Raw genomic sequence first — 26,594 nt, 5'->3', positions numbered from 1 at the left:
GTTACCATCCACGGGTCAAAGCCCTGCGCCTAGCGGCTTGGAATTTGAAAGGGAGCTATTGAAGCGGAGAGGCTTCTCAAAAAACTTGATTAACACCCTTCTACAAAGTAGGAAAGAATCCACAACGAGGACTTACGCTAAGGTGTGGAGAAAATTCTTAGCCTTCCACCCAGCAAGACTTTCGGGGGAAATACCCATTGCTGCCATTCTAGAATTCCTTCAGAAGGGCCGGGAATTGAGGCTCTCAGTTAATACTCTAAAGGTCCATGTGTCAGCCCTAGGAGCCTTATTTAACTACAGTGTGGCAAATAACAAGTGGGTGGCCCAGTTCATTGCAGCTTGTCAGCGATCTGATCCAGTTCACATACCTCAGTTGCCAACATGGAACCTTAGCCTCGTCTTGGATGCCTTTACTCAAGCTCTGTTCGAGCCCATTCATTCGGCACCAATAAAATGCCTTTCATTAAAAACTGCTCTGCTAGTAGCCTTATTCTCGGCAGAAGAGTTAGTGATCTCCAGGCCCTATCGGTAGATCCCTTATTCCTGTCGGTAGCTCAGGACAGACTAGTGTTGAGATCGGACCCGTCTTATCTCCCCAAACGGGCTACAAAATTTCATAGATCTCAGAATATCTGCCTACCCTCCTTCTATGAGAATCCGGTAACACCGGAGGAGGTTAGATATCACACCTTGGACGTAAAGAGAGCCATGCTAGCCTACCTAGACAGAACCAGTTCCTGGAGGCAGAGTAGTTTTCTTTTTGTCTCCTTCCAGGGTAGCAAGAAGGGAGCCAGAGTTACTAGAGGCATGCTGTCCAGATGGATCAGAGACGCGATCACGATGGTGTATTCAGCAAAAAGGAGAGGAAGCGCCACAAGGCATTAAGGCGCAGTCTACTCGAGCCATATCATCCTCCTGGGCCGAAAGGGCAAATGTTCCAATTGAACAAATATGTAAGGCTGCAACCTGGTCTTCTCCATCTACCTTCTATAGTCACTATAGACTAGATTTGTCCTCTTCCGAGGACTTGGCCTTTGGTAGATCTGTACTAAACACGGTGTGCCCTCCCAGGTGATTATCTCTGAAAATCTCTCAGTGGGTGCTGTCGTGGCGAAGAGGAAAAACCGGATTACTCTTTTGTAGAGTCCACGACAGCACCCGCTCACTTCCCGCCCATAAAATTTCACAAGTGGTTCTCTTTGGTGGTGGAGATTAGAATTAGGAATTAATATGTAGATAACTATAGCAAGCATAGAAGTATATATAAGGATGGATGAATTATCTAAACAAATTGACTAAAACATGTATGGCGGTTCCTCCATTGTTCTCTGTAATCCAAACTGAGGGAGCGAGGGGGACCGCCCCATTTATCTCTCTGTAGGTTTCCTGTTCCTAGGGGCGGATCCTCTCTCTCAGTGGGTGCTGTAGTGGACTCTACAAAAGAGTATTGCCGGTAAGTAATCCGGTTTTTATATTTTGTATTAATGCGAAAAAGATTATTTACGGATGTTTAAATTTAGCTGTGGTAATACTTATTTTTTTTATTTATTACTTCAGCTGCTAGAGACTGCTATTTATAATGGTTGGTGTTTAGGTATCAGAGCACAACCCTTACACACAGCAAATACAGCATCCGCCGAGCATAGGAGACTGGGTTCAGACCGTAATCTCCTGTGGTTTCGGTTGCCTCAGCTGTCTACTGGGCTTATGGCCTGGCATGTAAGTAGAGCCTGGTGATATAATGTGGCTACAATTTCTCTCTGTCAATGTTACTTACTGTGATCAGAAGAGAGCAGTCATATCATTGCTGGCTGCAATGCTCTGATCACTGTAGTTACTGGTAGCTGTGACAGCTGCTCTGGGCCCCAGGGTTGTGCCGGTGCCTTCTTCCAGGTCATTAGCTGAAGTCACTACCACAAACCTGGTGCTTAGACACACAGTCACCGCTCACTGGTAGGTACAGTGATCAGAGCACAGCAGTAGGCAATGATATGACCGCTTCACTCTGCTGTAAATACTGGTAAATAGTGACCATGGACAGCTGTGGTTGGAGTGTAGGGGGAACTACACACCCATCCATAATGCCCCTTTCTGTATTATCTTCAACTGCTGTTATTTATGTTCCTAGTTGATCAGCTTGACATCCAGTTTTCCTATCAGCAACTGAAGAACCTAATAACATACAGGTGCGTCTCACAAAATTAAATATATCAGTTCTTCAATGCAATAAGTGAAATTCATATTGTATAGAGTCATTATAAACAGTGATCTAGTTCAAGTGTTTATTCTCTTAATGATGATTGTTGCTTACAGCCAAAGAAAACCCAAAAGTCATTACCTCAGTAAATTAGAATACTTTATAACAACAGTTTGAAAAATGATTTTAAAATCCGAAATGTTGGCCTCCTGAAATGTATGTTCAGTAAATGCACTCAATACTTGGTCAGGGCTCCTTTTGCATCAATTACTGCATCAATGTGGCGAGGCATGGAGGCGATCAGCCAGTGGCACTGCTGAGGTGTTATGGAAGCCCAGGTTGCTTTGATAGCAGTCTTCATTGTGGGGTCTGGTGTCTCTAATCTTCCTCTTGACAATACCCTATAGACTCTCTATGGGGTTAAGGTAAGGCGAGTTTGCAGGCCAATCAAGCACAGTGATACTGTTTGTAAACCAGGTATTGGTACTTTTGGCAGTGTGAACAGGTGCCAAGTCCTGCTGGAGAATGAAATTTCCATCTCCAAAAAGCTCGTCGCCAGAGGGAATCATGAAGTGCTCTAAAATTTCCTGGTAGAGGGCCGCGCTGACTTTGGTCTTGATAAAACACAGTGGACCTACACCAGCAGATGACATGGCTCCTCAAACTATCACTGATTGTGGAAACTTCACACTACACCTCAAGCAGCTTGGATTGTGGCCTCTTCACTCTTCCTCCAGACTCTGGGACCTTGATTTCCAAATGAAATGCAAAATTTACTTTTATCTGAAAACAACACCTTGGACCACTGAGCAACAGTCCAGTTCTTTTTCTCCTTGGCTCAGGTAAGATGCTTCTGTCATTGTCTATTGGTCATGAGTGGCTTGACGCAAGGAATGCTACACTTGTAGCCCATGTCCTGGATATATCTGTGCGTGGTGGCTGTTGAAGCAATGACTCCAGCAGCAGTCCACTACTTGTGAATCTCCCCCAAATTTTTGAATGGCCTTTTCTTAACAATCCTTTCAAGGCTGCGGTTATCCCGGTTGCTTGTGCACCTTTTTCTACCTCACTTTGTCCTTCTACTCAACTTTCCATTAATATGCTTTGATACAACACTCTGTGAACAGCCAGCTCCTTTAGCAATGACATTTTATGGCTTACCCTCCTTGTGGAGTGTATCAGTGACTGCCTTCTGGACATCTGTCAAGTCGGCAGTCTTCCCCATGATTGTGGAGCCTACTGAAACTTTCTGTATTGAAGAACTGAAATAAATTAACTTTTTGATGACATTCTAGTTTTGTGAGAAGCACCTGTAGGAGGAGGTGTTAAAGAGGAGTTTTAGTTTGTATCACCATCCCTTCCCCCAACTCTGGCTCTGGTCACTGCTCAATGCTATGTAAAAAAATAAAAAAGCAATTCGAATTATCTCCACCGCTCGTTTTCACCATTTATATTTTATGTTTGCTTTTATTTGTACCTTTAAAGAAAAATATTTGGTATTGATGCATCCGGAACAGTCTACAGTATCAAAAATATAAATTAATTAACCAATACAAGAAATGCTATGAACATAAGAATAAACAAAAAGCCAGAATTGCGGGTTTTGGTCACCAAGCTCTAAAAGAAATGCAATAAAAAGCATTGTATGTACTCAAACTGGTATCCAAGACTTTGGGCTCACCACTCAAAAAACACTTGTCTCTAATGATGGGAAAAAAAAATGTTATGAGTCTCTGAAAATGGCAGCACAACAACACTGATTTTTTTTTTTTTTTTTTTTTTTTTTTTTTACACTGTATTGTGACGTTTTGCATTGCCTCAATTAGACTGACCTGGAGAATAATTCTGCCAGGTCATTTTTACCATACAATGAATCCCAAAAATCCAATGGCGGATTGCATTTATTCACTGCTTGCTTATATCGCACTCCGGGATGGGATGTGATTTCAATTTTCCCTTCAGTTACCAGTAAGGCTAGAATCAGTGCTGCTAGCCATACTCTGTGACACTATCCACATCTCGGTATCACATTGCAGTCACCAACAAAATGGCTCGGCAGTGTTATCCTAAACTTTAGCCTACCCACTCCTCTCGCAAACACCCAGAAGGGGAGGAGTAACATCACATACAAGAAGATCCTGCCCACATTTACTGCAGTCATAAAGTGAGGAAGTAGTACACTTTTTCATTACAAATGTCAGCATCTGTTTTCTCCCCCTGGTGTTTAAAGCTGAAACTATCAAAATTTTAAGTAGATGTTCATATTTTATACCATACAAAATATATTTTTTAATGTATACATTAATTTTTGTTTTCTAGTTTGACTTTTTTACGATAATTACCTTTAACGAAGATTGATATTCTAGCACTTCAATATTTGATAAAAATTTGAATAGATGAGAAAAGATCTGGAAATGTGTTCAGAAATGAACAGTTTAATAAGCATACAAAAAGATACAGCATTTTATAAAACCACACAATGCAAATTATCTTGAATTTTTTGGCCAATATTACATAGCAGCAATGTAGAGAAGAAGCACATCTCAATTATCAAGTACATTCATTCTGTCTCCAATGGTCACTTTGCTGGCGAAGCATTGGAAGTGAAGCAGAAAACAACTTGATAAAAGAAGAGAACATGACCTATTTGTCTCATCTCAGTAGATTTCATGTAAAATGCACGTGTGCTCTTTGCTTGTAGAACCCTGTTCGCATCACATTCATTGCTTCTGTTTTATGTACAGTAGTGGCCAAAAGTTTTGAGACTGGCACAAATTTTAGATTTCAAAAAGTTTACTGCTTCAGTGTTTGTAGATCTTTAATCAGATGTTGCTATTACTGAAGTACGATTATAAGTTTTTACACTTTTACTAGCAAAAACATCAAGTTTATGTAGAGACTCAATTTTTATAGTGTTGACCCTTATTTTTCAGGACTTCTACCCTTCACCCTGGCTGCTGGATATCAGCTTCTGGGCCAAATTTGGAATGATGACGATACTTTCTTACCTAATCAGTGCTTGGAGGTTATCACAATTTCTGTGTCTTTTGGTTTGTTCATCTGCTTTTTGAGGATTGACTGCAGGTTCTCAACAGGATTAGGAACTGGGGAGTTTCTTGGCAATTGAGCCAAAATTTCAATGCTGGCTTCACTTTTGCCATTTGGCATGATGCTCCATTATTTTCGAATAGTATTGCTCCTCATCAAATTGCTCCTGGGTCGTTGGGAGAAGATGCTCGTAGACGATGATTAGAGGAAATGCTTATAATTCTACATCAATAACCAGAGGAACATCCGACTACAAGATCTAAAAACACAGAAGCAGTAAACTTTACGAGAAACAAATTTGTGTTGAAGGAGCAGATATTCCATTAGTGCATCCTGTGCAACTATACAGGGGCCAAATAGGTGAAGGGGCCCATTGTCATTTAAGAAGCAGTTTCCTGTACTCAATTAGTTTTCATGTGAGAACTAATACATTTCATATCTCACAATTCCCTGCCCAGTGCCCCTGCTTGACTGACAGCTCTATGCTGTGTAACTTCAGGCAAAAAGGAGGCAGCACTGGGCAGAGAATAGAGCTGGAGTGACAGAGGCTTCAGATCTAGAAATAGATTTGCATATTAAATTCAAACACTGATTTCTCAGTAACAAAGAAACGAACCAGCCATGTAAAAGTTTTGCTGGACGCGCCTGTTAAAGAGCTACATGCACATGTAAAAAGTTTAGGGTAAGAAATCCTGCTGACAGATTCACTTTTAGAATACATTAAAAATAAATAATTTATACGGTTCCATGGTATATGAAAGTAATATATCCTTAATCTCAGTGTGCTTGGGAATCCCTGCTCATAAACATTATACTGTACAATTTGCATATGCAATCACTTCTGTTGCTCTGAAATGATATATCTGATTTTTACCTCTAGTGCAAATAAAACTTTATATACAATTAAGGGGTTTGCTCCACAGCAAAATATTACATTTATCTATTCTCGGCTCCTGTGTGCAGATGCTGCTGTTATGTACTTGTTACGGTGCTCCGTGGTGTTTTTTTCACCCCATTTACCTACCGAATTCAACCCACATAAAAAAACAAAAACAAATTGTTAATGACTGGTCTGCACAACAGCAAGAATCACTCGACCGGGGTGGTAAGCCTAAGCTGCTGGAATCATATCTACTGGGATAGAACACATTAGTTGGAGAGGGAATCCAACTAGTATCAAAGAACACCATGAAAGCAATATCTATTCTAGACAGAAACATTTTAAAGGAACTCTCAGTAAGATCAATTCCCCAAAGCTGCATATAAGGCTTTGAAAGTTAAGTCCATGACACTTTTATATCTTCTATCTGTTGCTGCATTCCTGAGAAATCAATGTTTTAATTCATACACAAATTAGGGAGCGCTAGGTATTACAGAGCACTTCCCAAGCCTCTACCTCTGAGGCTGTTTCCCTGCCCAGCACCGGCCTCTTTAGTTTCTCTGATAGATTGCTGTCTTTCCTTGTCTAGCGCCTGATGTGACAGACATTTAGCTATCAGCCCAACTAAAGAGGCTGGAGCTCGCTTGAGAAACAACTTGAGAAGTGCAGAGGCTCTGTCACGCCCAGAGCACTTAACTCCTTATTTGCATGTTAATTGAAATGCTGATTTCTTGGAAATGCAGGCACAGCTAAGAGATATAAAAGGTGGGGATGGATTTAGCTTTCAAAGATCTGCATGCCCACAATGTGGTTTACAGAATGCTGTAGATAAGCCCCTGATGGTGCTGGCCGCATCTTATATGCGAAAAATAGATGACAGGTGACAGATTCTCTTTAAACAGTAACTTGTCACACATTTCATGCTGCCCAAACCACAGACAGCATGAATCAGCGCTTGGATGCACGATTGTAGCCAGGTATCTTGTGCACACCGGACACGGTCATGGTTCGGCATTCTGCAGTCAGATATAGTGATTGTGGACTTTTCTTTTCAGACCAGAGAATCCTGCCCTTTCAGAGTATACTGTTGGGTAACCACCACTGTATCTATTACATAATTTTGCTGCAGCGTGACTTGCACCCATTAGACATATGTTATATATCCTGCTGATATGCTAGAAATATCCCAAATGGGGTAATCATTTTATTTATTTTTTTTAATAAACTAAGTACAAAAAAGTACATATTCCTGGACAACAAGTTTAAGGGAATCTGTCATAATAACAGACGCAATTAATTTGGAATTGGATACCTGCATAGAAACAAGCTAGCCGATGCTACTATCTACAGAGCATTGCCCAAACACACGGGGAGCCAAAAACAACTATATGTAAATGGTTCTTTTCATTTGAACCAGTGATATAATAGCACAATACTCAATCTGACCATATATATTAGATAGCTATCCGCTGAACTATCCACTGTCTTGCCCAACCCCCCCATACACTAGACTACTCTGCTCGACTTAGCGTTCCTTTGTTTTCTATGACAAAGCCACTGCCAAAATCATCTGGCAGCTGCATATCTCCCCACCAAACAAAAGTATCAGACAACTGAATGCTGACGATCCTTATGCCACCCGACATAATTAGTTTTTGGGGGGATATAGTGGGGGTTGTCAGGAGGCCCCTATACACCTTAGATGTTTGCCCAATCAAGCTAAAATCAACAGGTTCAGTTAACTTTTATCTAAGGTGTATGGGGGCCTTTAGTGTGAACGGATGTGGAAGTCCTGGTCCCTTTAGGTCTATTAGCCAAAAGGGCCTTGACTTATGTATGTGGAGCCCATTCTACTACTCAATCCTACTTGTCTTCATAGTTTCCCTATGATATAGCGGCCTGTCACCATAATGGATTTTCCCTGATCGGTATATACTATTAATGAATGTGATTATATAGTCATGATCCTTTCTTCCTTTCTTGCACTTTGAGCTAAGCATATCACAGACAAACATCTCTTTTCTAGAACGTCCTGAGTTTGTGCTACAATGTATTGGTGCATGTAAGCCCCCTTTTTTTTTTACTCATCATAGGGGCCTGTCGTACGGACGACAGAGTTTGCTTGATGACGGATTTGGACATTGTGCTATTGGACTTGGCTGATCCCTGTATGAAATATTGAATTCACTGGGTTGTGTAACGAATTGTGAAGTCCTCAAAATTTGTAATGAGGATCCCCTATACCATACTCTCCAAATTCTCCAAAGAAATATGTTCCTTGGAGCTGTCTGCCCCCATCTGTCTCTTCACATAGGTTTCTTGATATTCAGTCAGTAATTTTACCACGTCATGTCTCTCAAACCTTATGGCATCTTGCAGAGGGATATTTCCCCACCTAAAGAGAAAAGTGAATCATTTTATGCCACCTATTAATTATGTATGATTCAAGAGAACTCTAAACACTAATTGTGAGATTAATATTCTCCACATTCCTTTTCTTTCTGGAATAGACGGTTAATAACCGTCATATAGATGTTATCTCAGGCCTCACATAGGGTTGTCATAGATCTAGAAAGTTATCCAGCCATAACGATATCTATTATATACTTACCTAAAATTGTCCATCATCCACTTCCGGCCAGATGTCCTCGAATCTCACAATCCACCGCGCCGCATCGGAAGTACGCCGACTGCCCTTGTGCAGTACCACCAGCAGGTTACCGCTGGGACACCCACTCCGGATCCTCCCGCCACCACCGCTGGACCCGCCGCCGGACACCTGCCACGACCCGCGTCCAGACCCCCGCTAGGACCCACCACCGCCTGACTACACGTGCCAGATCCCGCCTCTGCCTGCCCACCCACCTCCGTGCAGTCACAGCCGGCAGGAAAGACCGCGGCTTGCGGCCTGTGCTGGAGATGTGGTGCGGGTGCCCTCTCATCTCCAGCACAGGCCGCAAACCACTGTCTTTCCTGTCGGCTATGACTGCACAGATAGCACGGTGGGGGAGGGGGGAGAGACAGCCGCCACCCCCAGCGCCACAGAGCTGCCCCATCGTGATGCCACCGCCCTCCCGATGCGATAGCATCGGGCCCACATCTAGTATGATATAACTTTGCTGATTTACCACTCAGGAGTTAGGGATCTCCTTAAAGGTGTTGGGTACCAATGCAAAAACTGTAAAAGAGACCCCTATCACACATTTTTGTACTGCTATCTTTTTAAGTGTCAGAAGGCTTTATTTGCCCCCCCCCCCCGTTAGGCTCCAGGACTTGGGCATGACTGCAACTTCTATCTCCTATAGATATACCTCTGTGTGAGAGAATTATAGACTTAGGGTATGTGCACACGGTGCGGATTCTTCTGCAGTTCTGCAGCAGATTTGGCCCTGCAGAACTGCAGCAGAACTGCAAGTGATGTACAGTACCATTTAAGGCTATGTAAAACAAAAAACGCAGTGCACATGCTGCAGATTTTTCTGCACAGATTTGGTGTGGATTTAAAACTACAGCATGTCAATTATTTTGTGCAGATCTGCAACAGTTTTACACCTGCTCCATTATACAAATCCGCACAAAAACTGCAGAAAATCCGCACTAAATCTGCAGGTAAAACGCAGGTAATTTTACCTGTGGATTTAGCAAAATCTGCGCGGAAAATTCCACAGCATAATCCGCACCGTGTTAGGGTTGTAAAAGCTTTACATAAAGGCCACACTTGTGGTAATTTGAGGATTGTCAGCTGTTAGTTTTTTTTTTTCTACAAATCCAATTCTAAAAATGTTATGACAATGTATAAAATGTCAAAAAACAAGAATGCAATGATTTAGAAATCTCTTCTAACCATATTTTAATTAACAACAGGACATAGAACGCAGATCAGAAGGTGAAAGTTAGACATTTTTCCATTTCATTTGAAAAAATTACTCATCTAGAAATTGATGGCAGCCACACATCTCAGTAAAACTGGGAAAAGCCATGTCTACCATTGTGTCGCATACCAACATTTGGAAAGTGAGGAGGTTGATTGCTGGATTTTTGGGAGAGGAATGTTGTTTTATGCTTGTCTGACATAGGATTCTAGCTACTCCACAGTCAAGGCTCTTTTTGTATGGAGTTTTTGTTTCATAATGCGCAAAATGTTTTCTGTTGGTGAAATGTCTGGACTGCAGGTGGCCAGGTCATCACCCGAACTCTTCTTCTGTAAAGCCATGTGGTTGTGATGGATGCTGTAATTGGGTTAGTATTTGTCTTTCTAAAACTGCATGGGAACATATGTTGTTCTGAAACCTCTACATACCACGCAGCACTGATAGTTGCTTCCAAGATGTGCAAGCTGCCCATGCCATAGACACTAATGCAAACCCCATACCATCAGAGATGCAAGAAGCGTGTGCTGATAACAAGCTGGATGGTCCCTCTCCTTTTGAGACCGCAGGACACGGTGCCCGTGCTTTCCATAAAGAATTAAAAACTTTGATCTACCTGACCAAAGAACCGTGTTTCATTTTGCCTCGGTCCATTAAATAGTAATAATAATCATCTTTATTTATATAGCACCAACATATTCCACAGAGCTTTACAGTTAAACATTTTAAAACACAACAGTCATAAGTAACAACGTTAAGAATAATATAATGATTAAAGCAAAATAAGACGACCCTGCTCGTGAGAGCTTACAATCTACAATGAGGTGGGGGAGATACAAAGTGCAGGTGTGTATTTACAATGATGAACCAGCCATCTTGAGGGGGTGAGGGATAGATAGAGATAGTGAATGGGCTACACACGCACGCTTTCACATAAAATGACTTTGATTAGGGAACGTGATAGGCTGCTCTGAACAAATGTGTTTTGAGGGAGTGCCTAAAACTGTGCAAGTTGTGACTGGTCCTAATTTCTTGAGGTAGAGCATTCCAGAGAATTGGCGCAAAGCAGGAGAAGTCTTGGATACGGGAGTGGGAGGTACTGATTAGTGCAGAGTTTAGTCGAAAGTCGTTTGCAGAGGGCACCGATCGGCTAGGCCGATAGACAGAAATGAGGGAGGCGATGTAAGGGGGTGCTGCACTGTGGAGAGCAAGTACTTTGAATTGGATCCTGTAGTGAATGGGCAGCCAGTGTAACGACTGGCGAAGAGTGGCTGCGTCCGAGTACCGATTACCCAGGTGGATGACCCTGGCAGCTGCATTAAAAATGGACTGAAGAGGGGAAAGTCGAGTGAGGAGGAGGCCAAATAATAGAGCGTTACAGTAGTTCAGGCGGGAGTGGATCAGAGTGACAGTGAGGGTTTTTGATGTTTCCATGGTAAGAAAAGGGCCGCTTCTAGAGATGTTCTTTAGGTGTAAGCGGCCAAGGATTATATATGGGAGGTCAAAGAGAGATTGGTGTCAAACATAATACCCAGACAGCGCACCTGCTGCCGGGGTGTTATTATGGTGCCATCCACGGAGAGAGAAATGTCAGATTACGAGAGGTTAGTAGACGGCAGGAGCAGAAGAAGTTCAGTTTTGGAAAGGTTGAGTTTGAGATAGAGAGCGGACATGATGTTGGAGACTGCGGACAGACAGTCACTGACGTTCTGTAGTACAGCGGGGGTAAGGTCAGAGGATGACATATATAGTTGTGTGTCATCAGTATAAAGATGGTGCTGAAAGCTAAATCTGATGGTCTGTCCAATTGGGGCCGTGTAGAGAGAAGAGAAGGGGGCCAAGGACTGACCCCTGAGGTTCCCCAACAGTAAGAGGAAGAGGAGATGAAGTGGAGCCAGTGAACAGAACACTGAAGGTGCAAGATAGGAAGAGAACCAGGAGTGAGCAGTGTCCTTAATGCCTAGTGACTGGAGCCTAGAGAGTAGGAGATGGTGGTCAACAGTGTCGAAAGCTGCAGAAAGTTTGAGAAGAATGAGCAGAGAGTGGTCACCGTTACATTTTGCTGTCAGAAGGTCGTTGGTCACTTTGATGAGTGCAGTTTCTGTCGAATGTATGGGGCGGAAGCCGGACTGTGAAGGGTCTAGAGGAGGGAATGAGTGGAGAGGTAACGGGTAAGGTGGGAGTAGACCAGGCGCTCCAAGAGTTTAGAGATGGAAGAGGAGACTGGAGACTGGTCTGTAGTTGTTTGTGCAGGATGGGTCGAGAGCGGGTTTATTTAATAATGGAGTAATGATAAAGTGATTGAAGCAGGAGGGGAAAATGCCCGAGAGGGAGAGATTAAAGATTGTAGTTAAGTGAGTTGTGACAACTGGAGACAGAGACTGGAGGAGATGTGAGGGAATGGGGTCAGAAGTGCATGTAGTTGGACGAGAAGAAGAGAGGAGCCTGGAGACTTCTTCTGTGATGGGATCCAATGTGGAGAGTGAGCCAGGAGAAATGCAGGGAGGGATGGGAGTCACTGCCCCTGGGGGCTGAGAGCGGATTTCCTGACGGATATTATCTATTTTCTCTATGAAGTGGGAGGCCAGGTCATCAGCACAAATGTCTGTGATAGGGGCTTGTGCTTTTGGCCTGAGGAAGGAGTGAAAGGTGTCACAAAATTTCTTGGGTTGTTGGATAGTAAGGAGGTCAGGGTGGTGAAGTAGGTCTGTTTGGCAAGGTTAAGGGCAGAATTATAGGTTCTTAATAAAAATTTGAAGTGGATGAAGTCTTCTGGCGAGCGAGTTTTCCTCCATAAGTGTTCAGCACACCAAGAGCATGGCTGGAGAAATAGGGTTTGCGATGTGAGCCAGGTCTGTTTTACTCTGTGCTTGGTGGTTCTGATGGTGTGGGGAGCTACTTGGTCAAGGGTGCTTCTAAGAGTGTTGTTGTAGTGATGTACAGCCAGCTCTGGACAGGAAAAAGATGATTGGGGAAAATGATGAGAGTAGGGAGTCTGCAAGTGTATGTGGTTAATGGCTTGTAGATTTCTGAATGTGTGGTAGGTAGGAGAGTGCTGGGGTGGGTGAGGATTTGTGAGCGTGAAGGAGAGAATGTTGTGGTCAGAGAGTGGAAGCGGTGAGTTAATTAGGTAGGAGATTGAACAAAGCCAGACAAAGAACAGGTCAAGGGTGTTACCGTCTTTGTGTTTCAGCATGTTTTTTTTATACACAATCATGTAGTTAAAAATTGACCCTTCAGCTGACTCTCATTAGTATTACTTACAGCCATTTGTTAACCCTGTCCCAAATTTTTGGTGATGTCAATCGTCATGTCATCAATTTCTAAATTAGTTATTTTTTTTTTCAAATAAAATGTAAAAGCTCTAACTTTCAGAATCTGATCTGTGTAATATGTTCTGTTGTGAATAAAATATGAGATTTCCAAATCATTGCATTCTTTACATCACAACTTTTTTGGAATTGGTTTTGTAATTATTATTTAACTTTTTTTTTTATCAGAGCATATCTGTATGATGTAGCCTTTGACCATACAATTAAGGTTCTATGCATGTTTATTTTCTATACGTCACTCCAATAATTCTTTAAAAATATTTTGTTCATATCTATATATTACATTTACTGAGCTTTACATACACCGTACCTGTCTTCTGCAAATGGGTTAACTTTACAACCTTCTATGAGGAATTTGACCACATCCACATGTCCTGCCAGAGTCAAAATAAAGTATTAAAAATGAGGAAAATGAGCTTTTGTATTCTGAGTTTAATTTATAATGATCTGATTACAAACCTTCTGCTGCAGCAACATGCAAAGCTGTCCTGGAGTCATAATCCTTTTGCTCCATGTCCATGGCAGAAAGTGCAAATCTGGAAAACAGTGAAACCTTATTGCCTGTTTTGAGACAAACTCGTACTAAGGCCACGGTCACACATTCAGTATTTGGTCAGTATTTTACATCAGTATCAGTAAGCCAAAACCAGGAGTGGGTGATAAATACAGAAGTGGTGACGTGTTCCTATTATGCTTTTCCTCTGATTGTTCCGCTCCTTGTTTTGGCTTAAAAATACTGATGTAAAATACTGACTAAATTCAGAACATGTGAACGTGGCCTAATACATACTGTAATGCACAAAGGTTGATGTTTAAAAAGAACCTAAAAGAACCTAACACTTGATACATTCTGCCCGAACCGTGGTCAACATGTATGAGGCATTGGCTATATTATCTCAGGAAGATATGTTTGACTCTGAAATGCTGCGGAGTTTCAAAGAAAAACATATAATGGCTGTTGGGCACCGAGACCGCAATATAGAGTAGTTGGACAGGCAGGTCCTCTGTGGCCTCTTCCTGCCCATGGCCCTGGATTGACAGGTCTCTCTCAATATGAGCACGTGGGTAGGGACCTGTCAATACAGGGCAGGGTGGGGAGAAGCCGCTGGGGACCTGCTTATCTGACTAGTCCACAGCGCAGTCTCATTCCTTATCGACCTGTCAATACAGAATTCTGTTGGGGCGCAAAGGTGGCATTATTGCTTTTGGAGTGTGTTAGGAGGACACTAAAAGGACATACGGTAATTACTTTTTAAGGGGGCAATAATATTTCTATAGGGGCACTCAGGAGGCATTATGTCAAGATTAGGGGGTGTAATACTTGCCTTATTCCAGGCCACTCTATAAAAGTGCCAATCTTCTATATAATTAGTTTTTAGGTCCTTTTAATGCTTTGGTTTTTTTTCTTTATTTTTGGATGGTATGTGGATTGGATATACTGTACTTGGTGGCAATATTGTTTTTGTTTGGCACTTTCAAATGTTATATTATTAGAAGAAGTACACCCTACCTTCTCAGCGCAGAGACATCGCCGCTGTAAGCTGCAAATAGAAGGTTCACCACTGTCTTTTGCTGCAGAAAACAGAATATGAACAGCAGCATCAGCGCATCAGACAAGCAGCAAAGGGGTTGTATCCCGATCATATTAGAATACAGAATAATACCTGTATTTCTCTTGTCTCTTTGCGGGGATCCAGCTTCTTTGCACAGTGACGCAAGTTGTCAAAATGATGAAAATTGAAAAGTGATACCAGTTCCTACAAAGTAAGCAATTTCTACATATAATTGATACACAGGATATTTAGATCCAAGCATTTCAGTATAGTGTATAGTGCAGTGGATAAGGGACCTGGTAAGCTTTCACTTGATTTTGGAGCAGCTTAATTCCTCACAGATGACACAAGGAAACAACTGTAACAACCAGACTTTAGACTTCTCTAGATTCAAGGCCCTTTGTAGATTGGTGCATAGAGAGTGTGCGACTACAAGGTGATTAATCCAAGGAAATTTATTTTGCACAAGTGCTTTGCTTGCAGGTCACAGGGCCACCATCAGGGTATCACTGCCATTACTGGTGTATGGGACCCGGTGAGCAGAAGCAAAGAGTTAAGGCCCAGACTGGGTGAGACACGCTGCACAGCCTGCGCTTAGGCAGCACTGCATAAACGGCCTGGCAGACTGTGTGGCATGCTGCTTTATTAAGCCCCGGGGCCTCCGTCACTCACAACCACAGCTACTTACATTGTATGGCCACAGCAGAGGGAGACGGCCGCGTCAGACATCAGTGACGTCAGAAACTGCCAGCCCGCCCTTTGTTCCTAAACTGCCGGCGCGCCCCTGGCCCTTGTAGCACATTATATGCAGAAGTTTAGGGCCCAAAATTGATGCGTTGTGTGTTCCTGCCCACTTGCCTGTCCGACCTCCGGTTCCCCCATCTGACCTCCTATTTGATTCACCCACCCGCTACTCTTCTTGTGCCTCTCTTCCTGCTCATGCAGTGTGAAGTTGGAGACCTTCTCTGTCTGCTGCCTGCAAACTTCTAAGTACTACCCTACTGACTGCTGCCTGTCTGCCTGCAATAAGGTACAGTTGCTTGTCATAAAAGGAATATTTTAGAAACCTAAAACTTATCCCTTATACACAACATATGGGATAATTATTAGGGCCAGTTCACATGAGGGATCTTCAAGCAGAGGTCTGGCGCAGACAGCCACGCCGACATTCTGCTGAATACCCATGGCAGCCACTTCCTTCATACCTCCCATTCATTTCTATGGCAGACAGTGATGAGGAATGCAGAACGGGGGATTTTAGCTGTAGCCGTACTGAGAAAGGACCTGTTCGCACCAAAATTCTGCTTGAAAATATGCCATGTGAGCTGGCCCTTAAAATCGATCAGCTGCACGCATGCCCAATCAGCTGTTCTGCTCATTTCAGGGGGCGATGAGATTTACGGGGGACCTGTTCTTGTGATTAGTGGGGGGTCCCAGAAGTGTCCAATACCCATATCTCCAAACAGGCAAGAGAGCAGCTTCCATAAATGTACAGAAAACAGAATACAATAATCTGCAATCAGCAATGCAGATTAGAAAATAATTATCACAATCTGGTTTCAAATAGTTTGAAAAATGTATGTGGCACATTCCCTTAAAAGAAAAATAAATAAAAATATATCTAAAAAGAGTGTTGGATTTTTTAACAAAAGTCTTATAGTTTATAGTAGAGTAGGGCCCGGCCTACCTTGTCGTGGTGGCAGGCTTAAAAAAAATATTTTGGCCAAAACAAAATGCTATATGTGATGTGGTGTTAGATGAGAACTGTTAATGTGTGATTGGTGAGGACGGAGTTCAGAAGTGGAGTTTCGAGAAAGGTTAGAGGGGTGGAGGCGGAGCTGGGGTGGAGGTGGAGCTGGGATGGAGGGGGAGCTGGGGTGGAGCCTGGGCGGAGTCTCAAGAGGGCCCAAAAATGTTGCCAGTATGAAATTCCTGGTGGCAGCCCTGACAGGACCGATCAGAAATAAATAATATACCAGGGTTAAATATGTGTTTCATATCTTTACAGAATTTAGAAAAAACTCAACTAGTAGGTAGGAGGGAAAAACAAAAAAAACAAGTTTTTCTTACATAGCAAAAATGAATCCCTCGGACACTATTACCAATTCTGTCAAGAGGAGGGGACCAACAGCAAACTCCCATAATATTAGGAACGACTAGTAATATGGCTCCAGACACACCGGACTTTGCTGGGAGACCAACCTGGAAAGAAACAACCACAGTCTTTGAACATGTTATAGAAGCAGAGACATAGGAACCACTGAGTCATCATTTTGCATTTTTTTTTTAATTTTCTCTTGCTTTATCTTTCTTTTTGCACCGAATTCATCAAAGTAACGCAACACGTTTGATGAGTTTTGTGTAGTTTCAAAGTCGTGAGTTTCTTCATTGTTTCGCTTCTTTTGTACCTTGTAAAGTCTCACAATCCTAACCCTTTAAAATGTTGAACTTTAGTTATCAACTCCGCAAACAAAAGCTACAAATAATATACCAGGGAGTAGTAGAGTACATTTGTGCAAAAAAAGCTACTTTTTAAAAACTCACAAATTATAAATTTGGCAAAATCATCTTTAATTGACCAAACTCGCCCACGCCCGCATTGAAAAGTAACAAAAAGTAAAGAAAAAGCACAAAAAGGCATAAAACAGATAGTGAATTAGGTGCAGGGAAATAACAGCAAAAAAAAACAAAATAATTAAAATAAGGCACAAATTTAATGATGAGGACAGTGCAGATTAATCCTATAAAAATCTTAGCGCTAACTGTAAATGTATCGATTGCTTTTTAATATTTTTTGATCAGACTGTTTTTTACCATTACAATATACAAACAAAGTATAAGTGTAGCTATTTCTGGAAACAAAATAATACAATTATTTTTTTGCTGTACAATACTTGAAGATTTATTGTAATTACAACATCTGTCCACAAGATGGCGATAGCATTACATAAGAGATTTTGAGAGGCTATTAAAATGGAAACATAATTATTTTACTTTGTTTTATTTCCTTTTATAACTTATTGAGAAAGTGTTTTTCCTTTCAACTGCAGAGCAGTTTTGTACTGAAGGTTACCTAGTATTATTTGGTTATTCTTTAGTCTTTGGTGTATTTTTCTTATTTTACTGTTAGCTCAAAGCACTATTAAATACGTAGACAATTTCATATTTTAAGTGTCTAGTGACATTCTTGAAAGGTATTATTAATAAAGATAAAAGTACAATTAATAAGTGAGAAACACTGATTCTTCCCTTTATAAAGCTAAAGAACAGTCCTAGGTTTCATCATTAAGGGGTTTCCCGCTTTGGACAATCCCTACTTGTTATGAAGGTCCCTGGACAATAAGCTGAATATGTCTCAGCTCTAATCTGTAGAGAAACCCGGCAATAAGTCATTAATTTTCTTACAACACACCACAAGGGAAATAAAGCATCTGTTCCAATCAATGGGTAATTGTAGTAATGCAGGAGAGAAAAGGTCACCCGAAGTCAGGATGCTCTTTGTATTCTAGCATGGCTTATCACTGTTTTACCCTCATAATATGTAGAACCTTTTTTCCACAATACTTTTTAGTTCCACGTGAAGACTAGAACATTCGATCCTGTGATCGCATAGATAAAACACTGTACCACCTAAGTAGTGTAGTGAATTTTGGCCATTGATTGGACCGAGATCCCCGGACGTCTGCATGAGCCCTTAGACTGATACGTCACCTCCAGATGTATCTGATATTGTCACGTGGACCTGTCCTGTGTGACACGACCCGCAGGCCGGTAACTAAAACAACAAGACCGGGCACGTGTAACTGTCCTGTGTGACACGACCCACAGGCCGGTAACTAAAACAACAAGACACGGGGGAAGGGGAAACAGTTACAACGGTGGGCCCTGCGATCGGGAACGGGGGCGTGGAGACCTCCTGCACTCCCCTGAGTCAGTGTCCCTCACACTCCTAACGTTCCCTATACAGGCTCCTCACCTATCGCCGAGCCAGAATCTGTCACCCTAGCACACCCTGCACCTATCCCTTGCTAGGGAGCTGGGTGGTGCAGGCACTGGCCCCACCGCTGTACTAATACACACCAGGGAAAAATACAAACAGGGAAATCACCACTTAGCTTTGCTCTGTTGCTATTGCTCCCAGCAACAGAGTAAGGCTAGTTTCACACTAGCGTCTATGAGCGCAGCGACGGCCTGCGCACGGCCGCCGCTAAGCCCCGCCCCCTGCCGCGCCTCCGCCGGTAGCTCTGCCTTCCAGCTGCATGACGCTGCATGCGCCCTGCATCCCCTATCTTTATCACTGGGGGCGCAGGCCGTGCGCAGTATGCGTTGGGCGGCGCATGCGTCCTTTTGACGGTGCGCCGACCTGCGCCAAACGCAACCTGCTGCAGTTTGGTTGCGCCGGCACACCGTCAAAAAGGCGCATGCGCCGCCAAACGCATACTGCGCACGGCCTGCGCCCCCAGTGATAAAGATAGGGGACGCAGGGCGCATGCAGCGTCATGCGCCGGTAGGCGGAGCTACCGGCGGAGGCGTGGCAGGGGGCGGGGCTTAGCGGCGGCCGTGCGCAGGCCGTCGCTGCGCTCAAAAACGCTAGTGTGAAACTAGCCTAAGACACCAAAGTTCAACTTCACCCCTGAAGCTCGACACCTGAATTCAGCTTCCACCTGAAGCTATGACACCAAAGCTCCCATGAGCTTCAAGGAACTCCTCTCTGTAGTTCCTTCCTCCACCAGGCTTGGTTGGAAATGAGCACTATCACCAACAGTGATTGCAACCACCTGACACTCTTTTATAAGTAAGCGCCAGCAATCACACCTGCTTCATAATCATGTGCACTAAACTAAAATAACCAGAGTGCAATGACCCTAATGGCCACCGGGGGCAAAACTAAAACTGAAACCACACAGTGCAATGACCCCAATGGCCACCGGGGGCAAAAACTAACTTTAAGCACACAGCAAAAAGGTTACCAGTGCTTTTATCTGTCATGATCCAGCATGGATCATGACAGATATGCTGTATTATATGACACACTTGGAAGCCATGTTGTCTCTAGTTTCCAAAGCAACTGATAGGTATCCTGCAATTGAGTTGTGTGGTGTCAATGGCCTGACAGAGGGAGTGCTCTTCCTCTGTCAAACATCTCACTTGCTACTGTCAAGCTTTTGAACTCAGACTTCCCATAACTTATCTTGTGTTGTTACTAGAAACATTTTAAATATGTATAAAAAAAACAAACAACCACTTAAAATTTGTTTAAATATTATAACTTTGGACTCACGTGAAAGGCAAATTGTCCAGAGAAGTCATACATCCCACACGAATGCATTAGACTTAGAGTATTTCTTACGGCTTCTGCACTCAGAACCCGCTCTCCTGTGGTGGGACAGATGCCACCATTAGCCAGTGTGGCAGCAATCACACTTCCCGAATGACAGGTCACCTCAATGGAGCATAACTGGAAAGAAAAGAAATACGGTAGATTATTCATGGGATCATGTGTGGGGAATACACTATAAAAGCTGGAATACATACAAAGAACTAGAAAAAGAAAGACAAAAAATACATAGCCTGTCCAGTACTTGTATATTGATTACCTCTTCTAAGTATAGTTGATCAATATAAGATTATTAGGGGTCCAGCCCCTGGCATCGCTACCGATCAGCTGTATGGCAGCCAACATCTGGCACCCCTACTGATCAGCTATATGGCAGCCAACACCTGGCACCCCTACCGATCAGCTGTATGGCAGCCAACACCTGGCACCCCTACCGATCAGCTGTATGGCAGCCAACACCTGGCATCCCTACCGATCAGCTGTATGGCAGCCAACACCTGGCACCCCTACCGATCAGCTGTATGGCAGCCAACACCTGGCATCCCTACCGATCAGCTGGATGGCAGCCAACACCTGGCACCCTACCAATCAGCTGTTTGGCAGCCTGACATGAACAGCGTACAGATTGGACACTGCAGATCTGCTCATATTCTCTGCAATAGTACTGATCTTATATTGATAACTTATGCTAAGGAGACATTATCAATATAAAAGTAGTGGAAAACTCCTTTAACCCCTTCATTTTGAGCGTTTAGGACATAGCTTTATTTTTTAATTTTTTTTTCATTGTCGTGTTCGAAGAGCCACAATATTTCATTTTTTTTTCTCAGTAAAGTAGCTCTATGAGGGCTTGTTTTTTTTGCAGATTGAGTTGTGTTTGTCAATGACACCATTTTGGGGTACATGTAAGTTACCACATTAATAACTGTTTGTGGTGGAAAAAAAAAAAGCAAATCTGTTTTTTTTTTTTAGTTTCCCATCCCCCAAACTGCCACATTTATTTATTACTATATTTATACTCTAACAAGCCCTTTTATTGTTTTTTTTAATATTGTATATTCCAAAAAAAAAACAAAACAATTTTAAAACTGCAGAGGTGGTGATAAGCTTAGTGTGATCACACACGTGATCGCGTCATCAGGATACAAAAGGTCCTATTCCCCCTGCAGCCTTCATCCCCTTGAGAAAGCACCCTGTGTGAGCGCGAAACGTGCGTCGGGGTCGCCCTCTGGATTTGGTCATCTGTGCACCACTTGGTAAGCTGCCTGCATCCACTTTATATGCACCTATTATGGCCCTGTGGATATTTTCTGTGGACATAACTTACCGCCATTACCAGTAGCGCTGCATTTTTCTTTTGTGGCAGGATCACCCCCTTTTCATAGTTTATGTGCCTATTTTGGCCAAATTACTTGCTGTTATGGGTGGTTCTTCTTGATATCTATGTGACATCAATGCACTACATGTGCTAATGTGATTATGGCTATGTTGGTGCACAGTTTTGTATTTCCCCTTCCCTGGTCTGTCCTGTTTGTGTCTCATGATTTTTGCAATTTTGCTATTTACATGTTTCGTCTGTGCATGTGCCAAATAAAAACTTTTGTACCTTTTTACTAATTTTTGAATCCATTACTCCTTTTTTCTCTTTGCTTAAAGTACATATGGAGTGGAATCTTCATTGTAATGGTGGTTTATATATCCAGGTTACTGCCCATTTCTTCATATAGAGTATTGGGCGTCCCTTTGTTTCTAATTTGCTCTTTGCAGATCTCTGCCTCCCTGATACTGCGCAGGCTCTTGCGGCTAGGTGTGTCCTACACCACCATTGCCATCCTCAACTTGCACAGGGCGCCAATGAAGACTTGCTTTGCATTGACAGGGAGGCAGCAGTGACACAGGACTCAGTCTGCAGCTTGGATAACATCACAGTCCATACTCATGGCTTAGAGGCCGAGATTTGGAAAATGCAATATATCCATCATGGCACAATAATTGATGTGCTCATGATGGATATATCCATCATATACTGTTAAAGGATTAAGACAGGGGTGGGGACCCTCAGACCCAGGGGCCGTTTAGGTCCCTCGATGACCTTTCCTTCAGCCCCTGGGCAGATTCCTGGGCACCACGGTGCTTGGACCAGCAGCTGTATTTTGATGGCCGCCTTCCCATTAATTTATTCTTGCTGTATGAGCACACTCACTCAGTGTTCACCACAGGACGCTGAGGCTCAAGATTATATCCTGCACTGGTGTTAGGGTCAGGACGTACTTTGTGGGCGGAGTTAGGGAACAATTTGTACAGCCCCCAAAGGATGGTAGAAATATTCAAATGGCCCTTTGCAGAAAAAAAGATTCCCCACCTCTGGATTAAGAGATCATCTTTAAAGTGATGAACAAAGATTTGCAATAGTTTACACCAAAGCCAATTTGTGAATGGTGCCAAGCACTAGACTAAGGCCGGGGTCAGACTTTCAAGAAGCTCACACGAGTCTCGCTTCTCAATACCCAGCACTGCCGCCGGCATTCAGGACAGGAGCATTCAGCTACATAGAAATACATGCAGCCACATACTCCGGTCCCGATTGCCGGCGGCAGTGCTGGGTATTGAGACGTGAGACTCATGCGGGTTTCTTGCAAGTGTGACCCCGGCCTAATGATGAAGATGACATTTTCTTACCTGGAAGTAAAGGTCTAAAGCAGATACCATGTCAGCTCCTTCTGGAAAACACTAGAAAAGCAGAAATCCAAGAAGTAATTTTAAAAGTTATAAGGAAGTACAAGTATGTAGATATGGAATTAAAGATTTTATGAGATTAGTTTTTGAATAGTGATGAGCGAAGGTGCTCGGATAAGGCGTGCTCGAATAATATGTTCGGTTAGCACATGAGCATGCTCGGATAACACTTTATCCAAGCACATTCGCTCTTCACTGTTTTTGAACCCTGGAAGTTTACCCTTAAACATTGATTGCAATATCCTTTGCGCATTCAGAGTCAATCACTGGGATCTAGACTGGTGCCCTCCTTTTAGATCAGCGCGAACACAGTTTTTACAAATCATAAAATAAAATCAATGTTAGAAAATATCCTATTTACGTTTTAGTTGCTGATTCCTATTACGAGTACACTAAGACTGGGGTGAGAATTTTTACCTTTTTCTCTTTGAGGTAATATCCAATAGCATAGTTCCGATCGCCAGTCTCCTTTTCCGATTGAAAACTGTAGAATATGGAATACAAATTGGGATAAAAAAAATCTTTTACAAGCTATTTACATTTAATGTAATGCAGTGAAAAAGGTTTCAGCTTGTGAGACGAAATGTCACCTCATATGTTGGGTGAGTAAAGTGATATACACTGAATGCTGCTAGCTGGGTTGCATCTGTATGGATTTAATGCAATCTGCCTAAAATTGACTTGGTTGTGCATTTTAAAACATCATGCTATTAAACCAGTGCTTCTCAAAGCTTGAACAAGGTCTTACTAGTGGAGCGCCCACTAGGTGCTGAGTCACAAACATTGAGGAGACATAATTTAAAGAAGAGATTAAAAATTCAGCAATATTTTTAATTTTGGCGTGGCCTTTGACCACAGTTGGTGGCTTCTGCATCCTCAGGGTCTATCTGGTTAAACCCCAATACAAAAAGTTTGAGTAGCCCTTAGCCATGCAAATGTATTACTGCTAGAGATAAGCAAATCTTTTGAAATTCAGGTTCGTCGGCCTCACTGAAATTTTCCCAGAAATTTGATTTGCGGTGTACAAATATGCGAAGATTTAAGTACTGGAAAGGGAAGGGAGAGAATGTATATTCCACTTACACAGTAGAATCTGAAGATGGAAACCGACTGCCGTACAAACTGCCCATTCTGTACCTGACTGCGCTCCCCTGATAACTGCTGATCTCTAATGACCCAATTACTGACCATCATCAATGTACAGGGTATGAAAATGTGCAGGGAATGACCAATTTAGACATAACACGATTTTAGGCTGCACTGTTGTAATGAAGAATCCGTTGGATGAGTTCAATTGGCTTTATTTCCATGACAAGTTTCAACCCTGGACTAGCATCTTCTTTAAGTAAAAAAAATTGCATCTTTTTCTACGAATATGCAAGGTATGTGTCGTAGCTCAGTTTGGGATTTCGGTCCGGTGACCTGTTGCTGCACGGTCACTTCCTTTTTCTGCAGAGCTGTTGCCCTTTCTTCCCTGTCCAAATGCTGATGTTTTCTGTTGTCTTTGTTTTCCTTTCTTGGTTTGCTCCTCTCCAGATATTTCTTATTTTCCTGTTTTGGTTTGCTCTAACCACATTCAGGGTGGGGTTTTATACTGTCATCCTTCATCACACTTCCTTGCTGGTTATACCTCTTGGTGGATGTGTTCAGGAGTTTTAGCTTTTCAGCTAAGGGGCTTACCTTGCTTGGTAAACTCCAGTTGTATTCTTGCAGTGAGTCTGTTTGCTTTCCCTCTCTCTTTCTTTTACCACTGTTAGGTTTCTGGGAAGTTACACTTGTTCCTTTTTTTTGCTTTTCCTTAAGTTTCCCTCTCTATCCTATATGAATGTGTTTTAGTTTCTCACTCTGGGTTATCATATCTTTCTTCACACTTTCCTTTCCCCTTGTTGGTGGTGTGTTGTGGCCTCCCCTCTGTTCCCCATGAGGAATGAGAAACTCCACATTGGCATTTTAAGGAGTTAGGTCCAAGGTGGTGTTTTTAGTCATGCAGCTAGAGCCTTTCCAGTCGTACTGGGACCAGTCTGGTGTAGGTGCAAAGTTTCTCATGTGTAAGTGTATACACGTTAATAAGAGTATGTCATAGTTACAGGGCATTATGGGAAAGCCAGGATGAACACACAATTGCTTCAGTTGTGTGGGATTTTTTTTTGCGAATCGAATTTCAAAGTTTTCGAATTCGCGTGGTGTTCTGGAAATTTGACTCTACTCCATCCTTTGCAAACTGATCCGCTCATCTCAAATTATTACACGTAAAGAAATATCCAAAGTTTTTTTTTTACGCCATATGAAGGCAAGAAGAGGAGAGGAAACATAAAGGGATTCATTTGCTTTTTCACTTAGTTGTGGTGCTCTTGCAAATTGCAAGGAGGAGATTGTTGGTATTGAGACATCCTCATAAGGAAGTGAGAAATGATCTTCTAGAGAGATTATTCTCTCAAAGAGGAAGTCAAGTGTGCACAGAAAAATTTGGTCTATCGTAGGCTACGTTCAATTTTTGCTGCGTTTTTTATGCAATTTTAAGCTGCATTTTACAGTAGCAGAAAAAGTTATGAGACTTCAGAAATCTCATGCACACACATTGCTTTTTTTTCCTGACTGATATTGAAAACTGCTACATTTTTGCAAACTGCAGCTTGTCACTTTTTTCAGCGTTTTTTCATCCACAGACAAAAATGGATAAGTGCAGAAACGCAGGTATCAGGTTTTGCTGCATTTTTGGTGCTAAAACCTTAAGGAAGTTGCATCACGATTTCTTGGGGGGCACTAAACTTTATCAGCATGCACAAGAGATAACAAAAATGCAACAAAAAACGCAGCAAAAATACTTTTTGTAAGCAGCATATTTACTGCCAAGAGAGCAGGTTTTGCCTGCGGAAGAAAACACAACAAAATGCAACATTTGAACATAGCCTTAGAGGTGCTCTTCTTAAATTGGTGTTGTTTTGGTACGGTTTTATTATACATCCATTTATATTCACATAGTATCTTAATGATATGGCAAATAATTGCCCAGGATTCGGTTTCCAGACCTGCCCTAAACTGCCACTCATGTAAGACTAAATCATACTGATCTCTTATAGATCGGCCAGGAAAGTGCAGCCACATAAAAGCAGCTGCTGATTGGCTGTTCACATGTACAGTTGTGGCCATAAGTATTGACACCCCTGCAATTTTGTCAGATAATACTCAGTTTCTTCCTGAAAATGATTGCAATCACAAATTCTTTGGTATTATTATCTTCATTTAATTTGTCTTAAATGAAAAAACACAAAAGAGAATGAAGCAAAATATTGATCATTTAACACAAAACTCCAAAATTGGGCCAGACAAAAGTATTGGCACCCTCAGCCTAATACTTGGTTGCACAACCTTTAGCCAAAATAACTACGACCAACCACTTCCGGTAACCATCAATGAGTTTCTCACAATGCTGGAATTTTAGACCATTCTTCTTTGGCAAACTGCTCCAGGTCCCTGATATTAGAAGGGTGCCTTCTCCAAACTGCCATTTTTAGATCTCTCCACAGGTGTTCAATGGGATTCAGGTCTGGACTCATTGCTGGCCACCTTAGAAGTCTCCAGTGCTTTCTCTCAAACCATTTTCTAGTGCTTTTTGAAGTGTGTTTTGGGTCATTGTCCTG

The 26,594-nt window shown here is 42.4% G+C and overlaps 1 protein-coding gene across 1 annotated transcript in view; it reads right to left on the bottom strand.

Annotated features, from left to right (window-relative positions):
• Window positions 1–4,612: 4,612 nt before the first annotated feature.
• Window positions 4,613–26,594, bottom strand: part of GLS2 (glutaminase 2) — a 143,986-nt gene continuing 122,004 nt past the window's right edge. Inside the window, exons 10-18 of the mRNA XM_073576914.1 lie at window positions 23,371–23,437; window positions 22,897–22,947; window positions 20,161–20,337; window positions 16,950–17,081; window positions 14,991–15,083; window positions 14,837–14,898; window positions 13,786–13,862; window positions 13,637–13,700; window positions 4,613–8,520 (exon numbers count right to left, since the gene is read on the bottom strand). Coding sequence (XP_073433015.1) covers window positions 8,364–8,520; window positions 13,637–13,700; window positions 13,786–13,862; window positions 14,837–14,898; window positions 14,991–15,083; window positions 16,950–17,081; window positions 20,161–20,337; window positions 22,897–22,947; window positions 23,371–23,437 — 880 coding nt within the window. The 3' untranslated portion in view covers window positions 4,613–8,363. The remainder of the gene's footprint in view (window positions 8,521–13,636; window positions 13,701–13,785; window positions 13,863–14,836; window positions 14,899–14,990; window positions 15,084–16,949; window positions 17,082–20,160; window positions 20,338–22,896; window positions 22,948–23,370; window positions 23,438–26,594) is intronic.

This window comes from Dendrobates tinctorius, unplaced genomic scaffold (assembly GCF_039654945.1).
Source record: "Dendrobates tinctorius isolate UK_male_01 unplaced genomic scaffold, ASM3965494v1 ptg000051l, whole genome shotgun sequence".
NCBI classification, from domain to species: Eukaryota; Metazoa; Chordata; class Amphibia; order Anura; family Dendrobatidae; genus Dendrobates; species Dendrobates tinctorius.
This window is presented reverse-complemented; position numbering and strand designations above follow the sequence as displayed.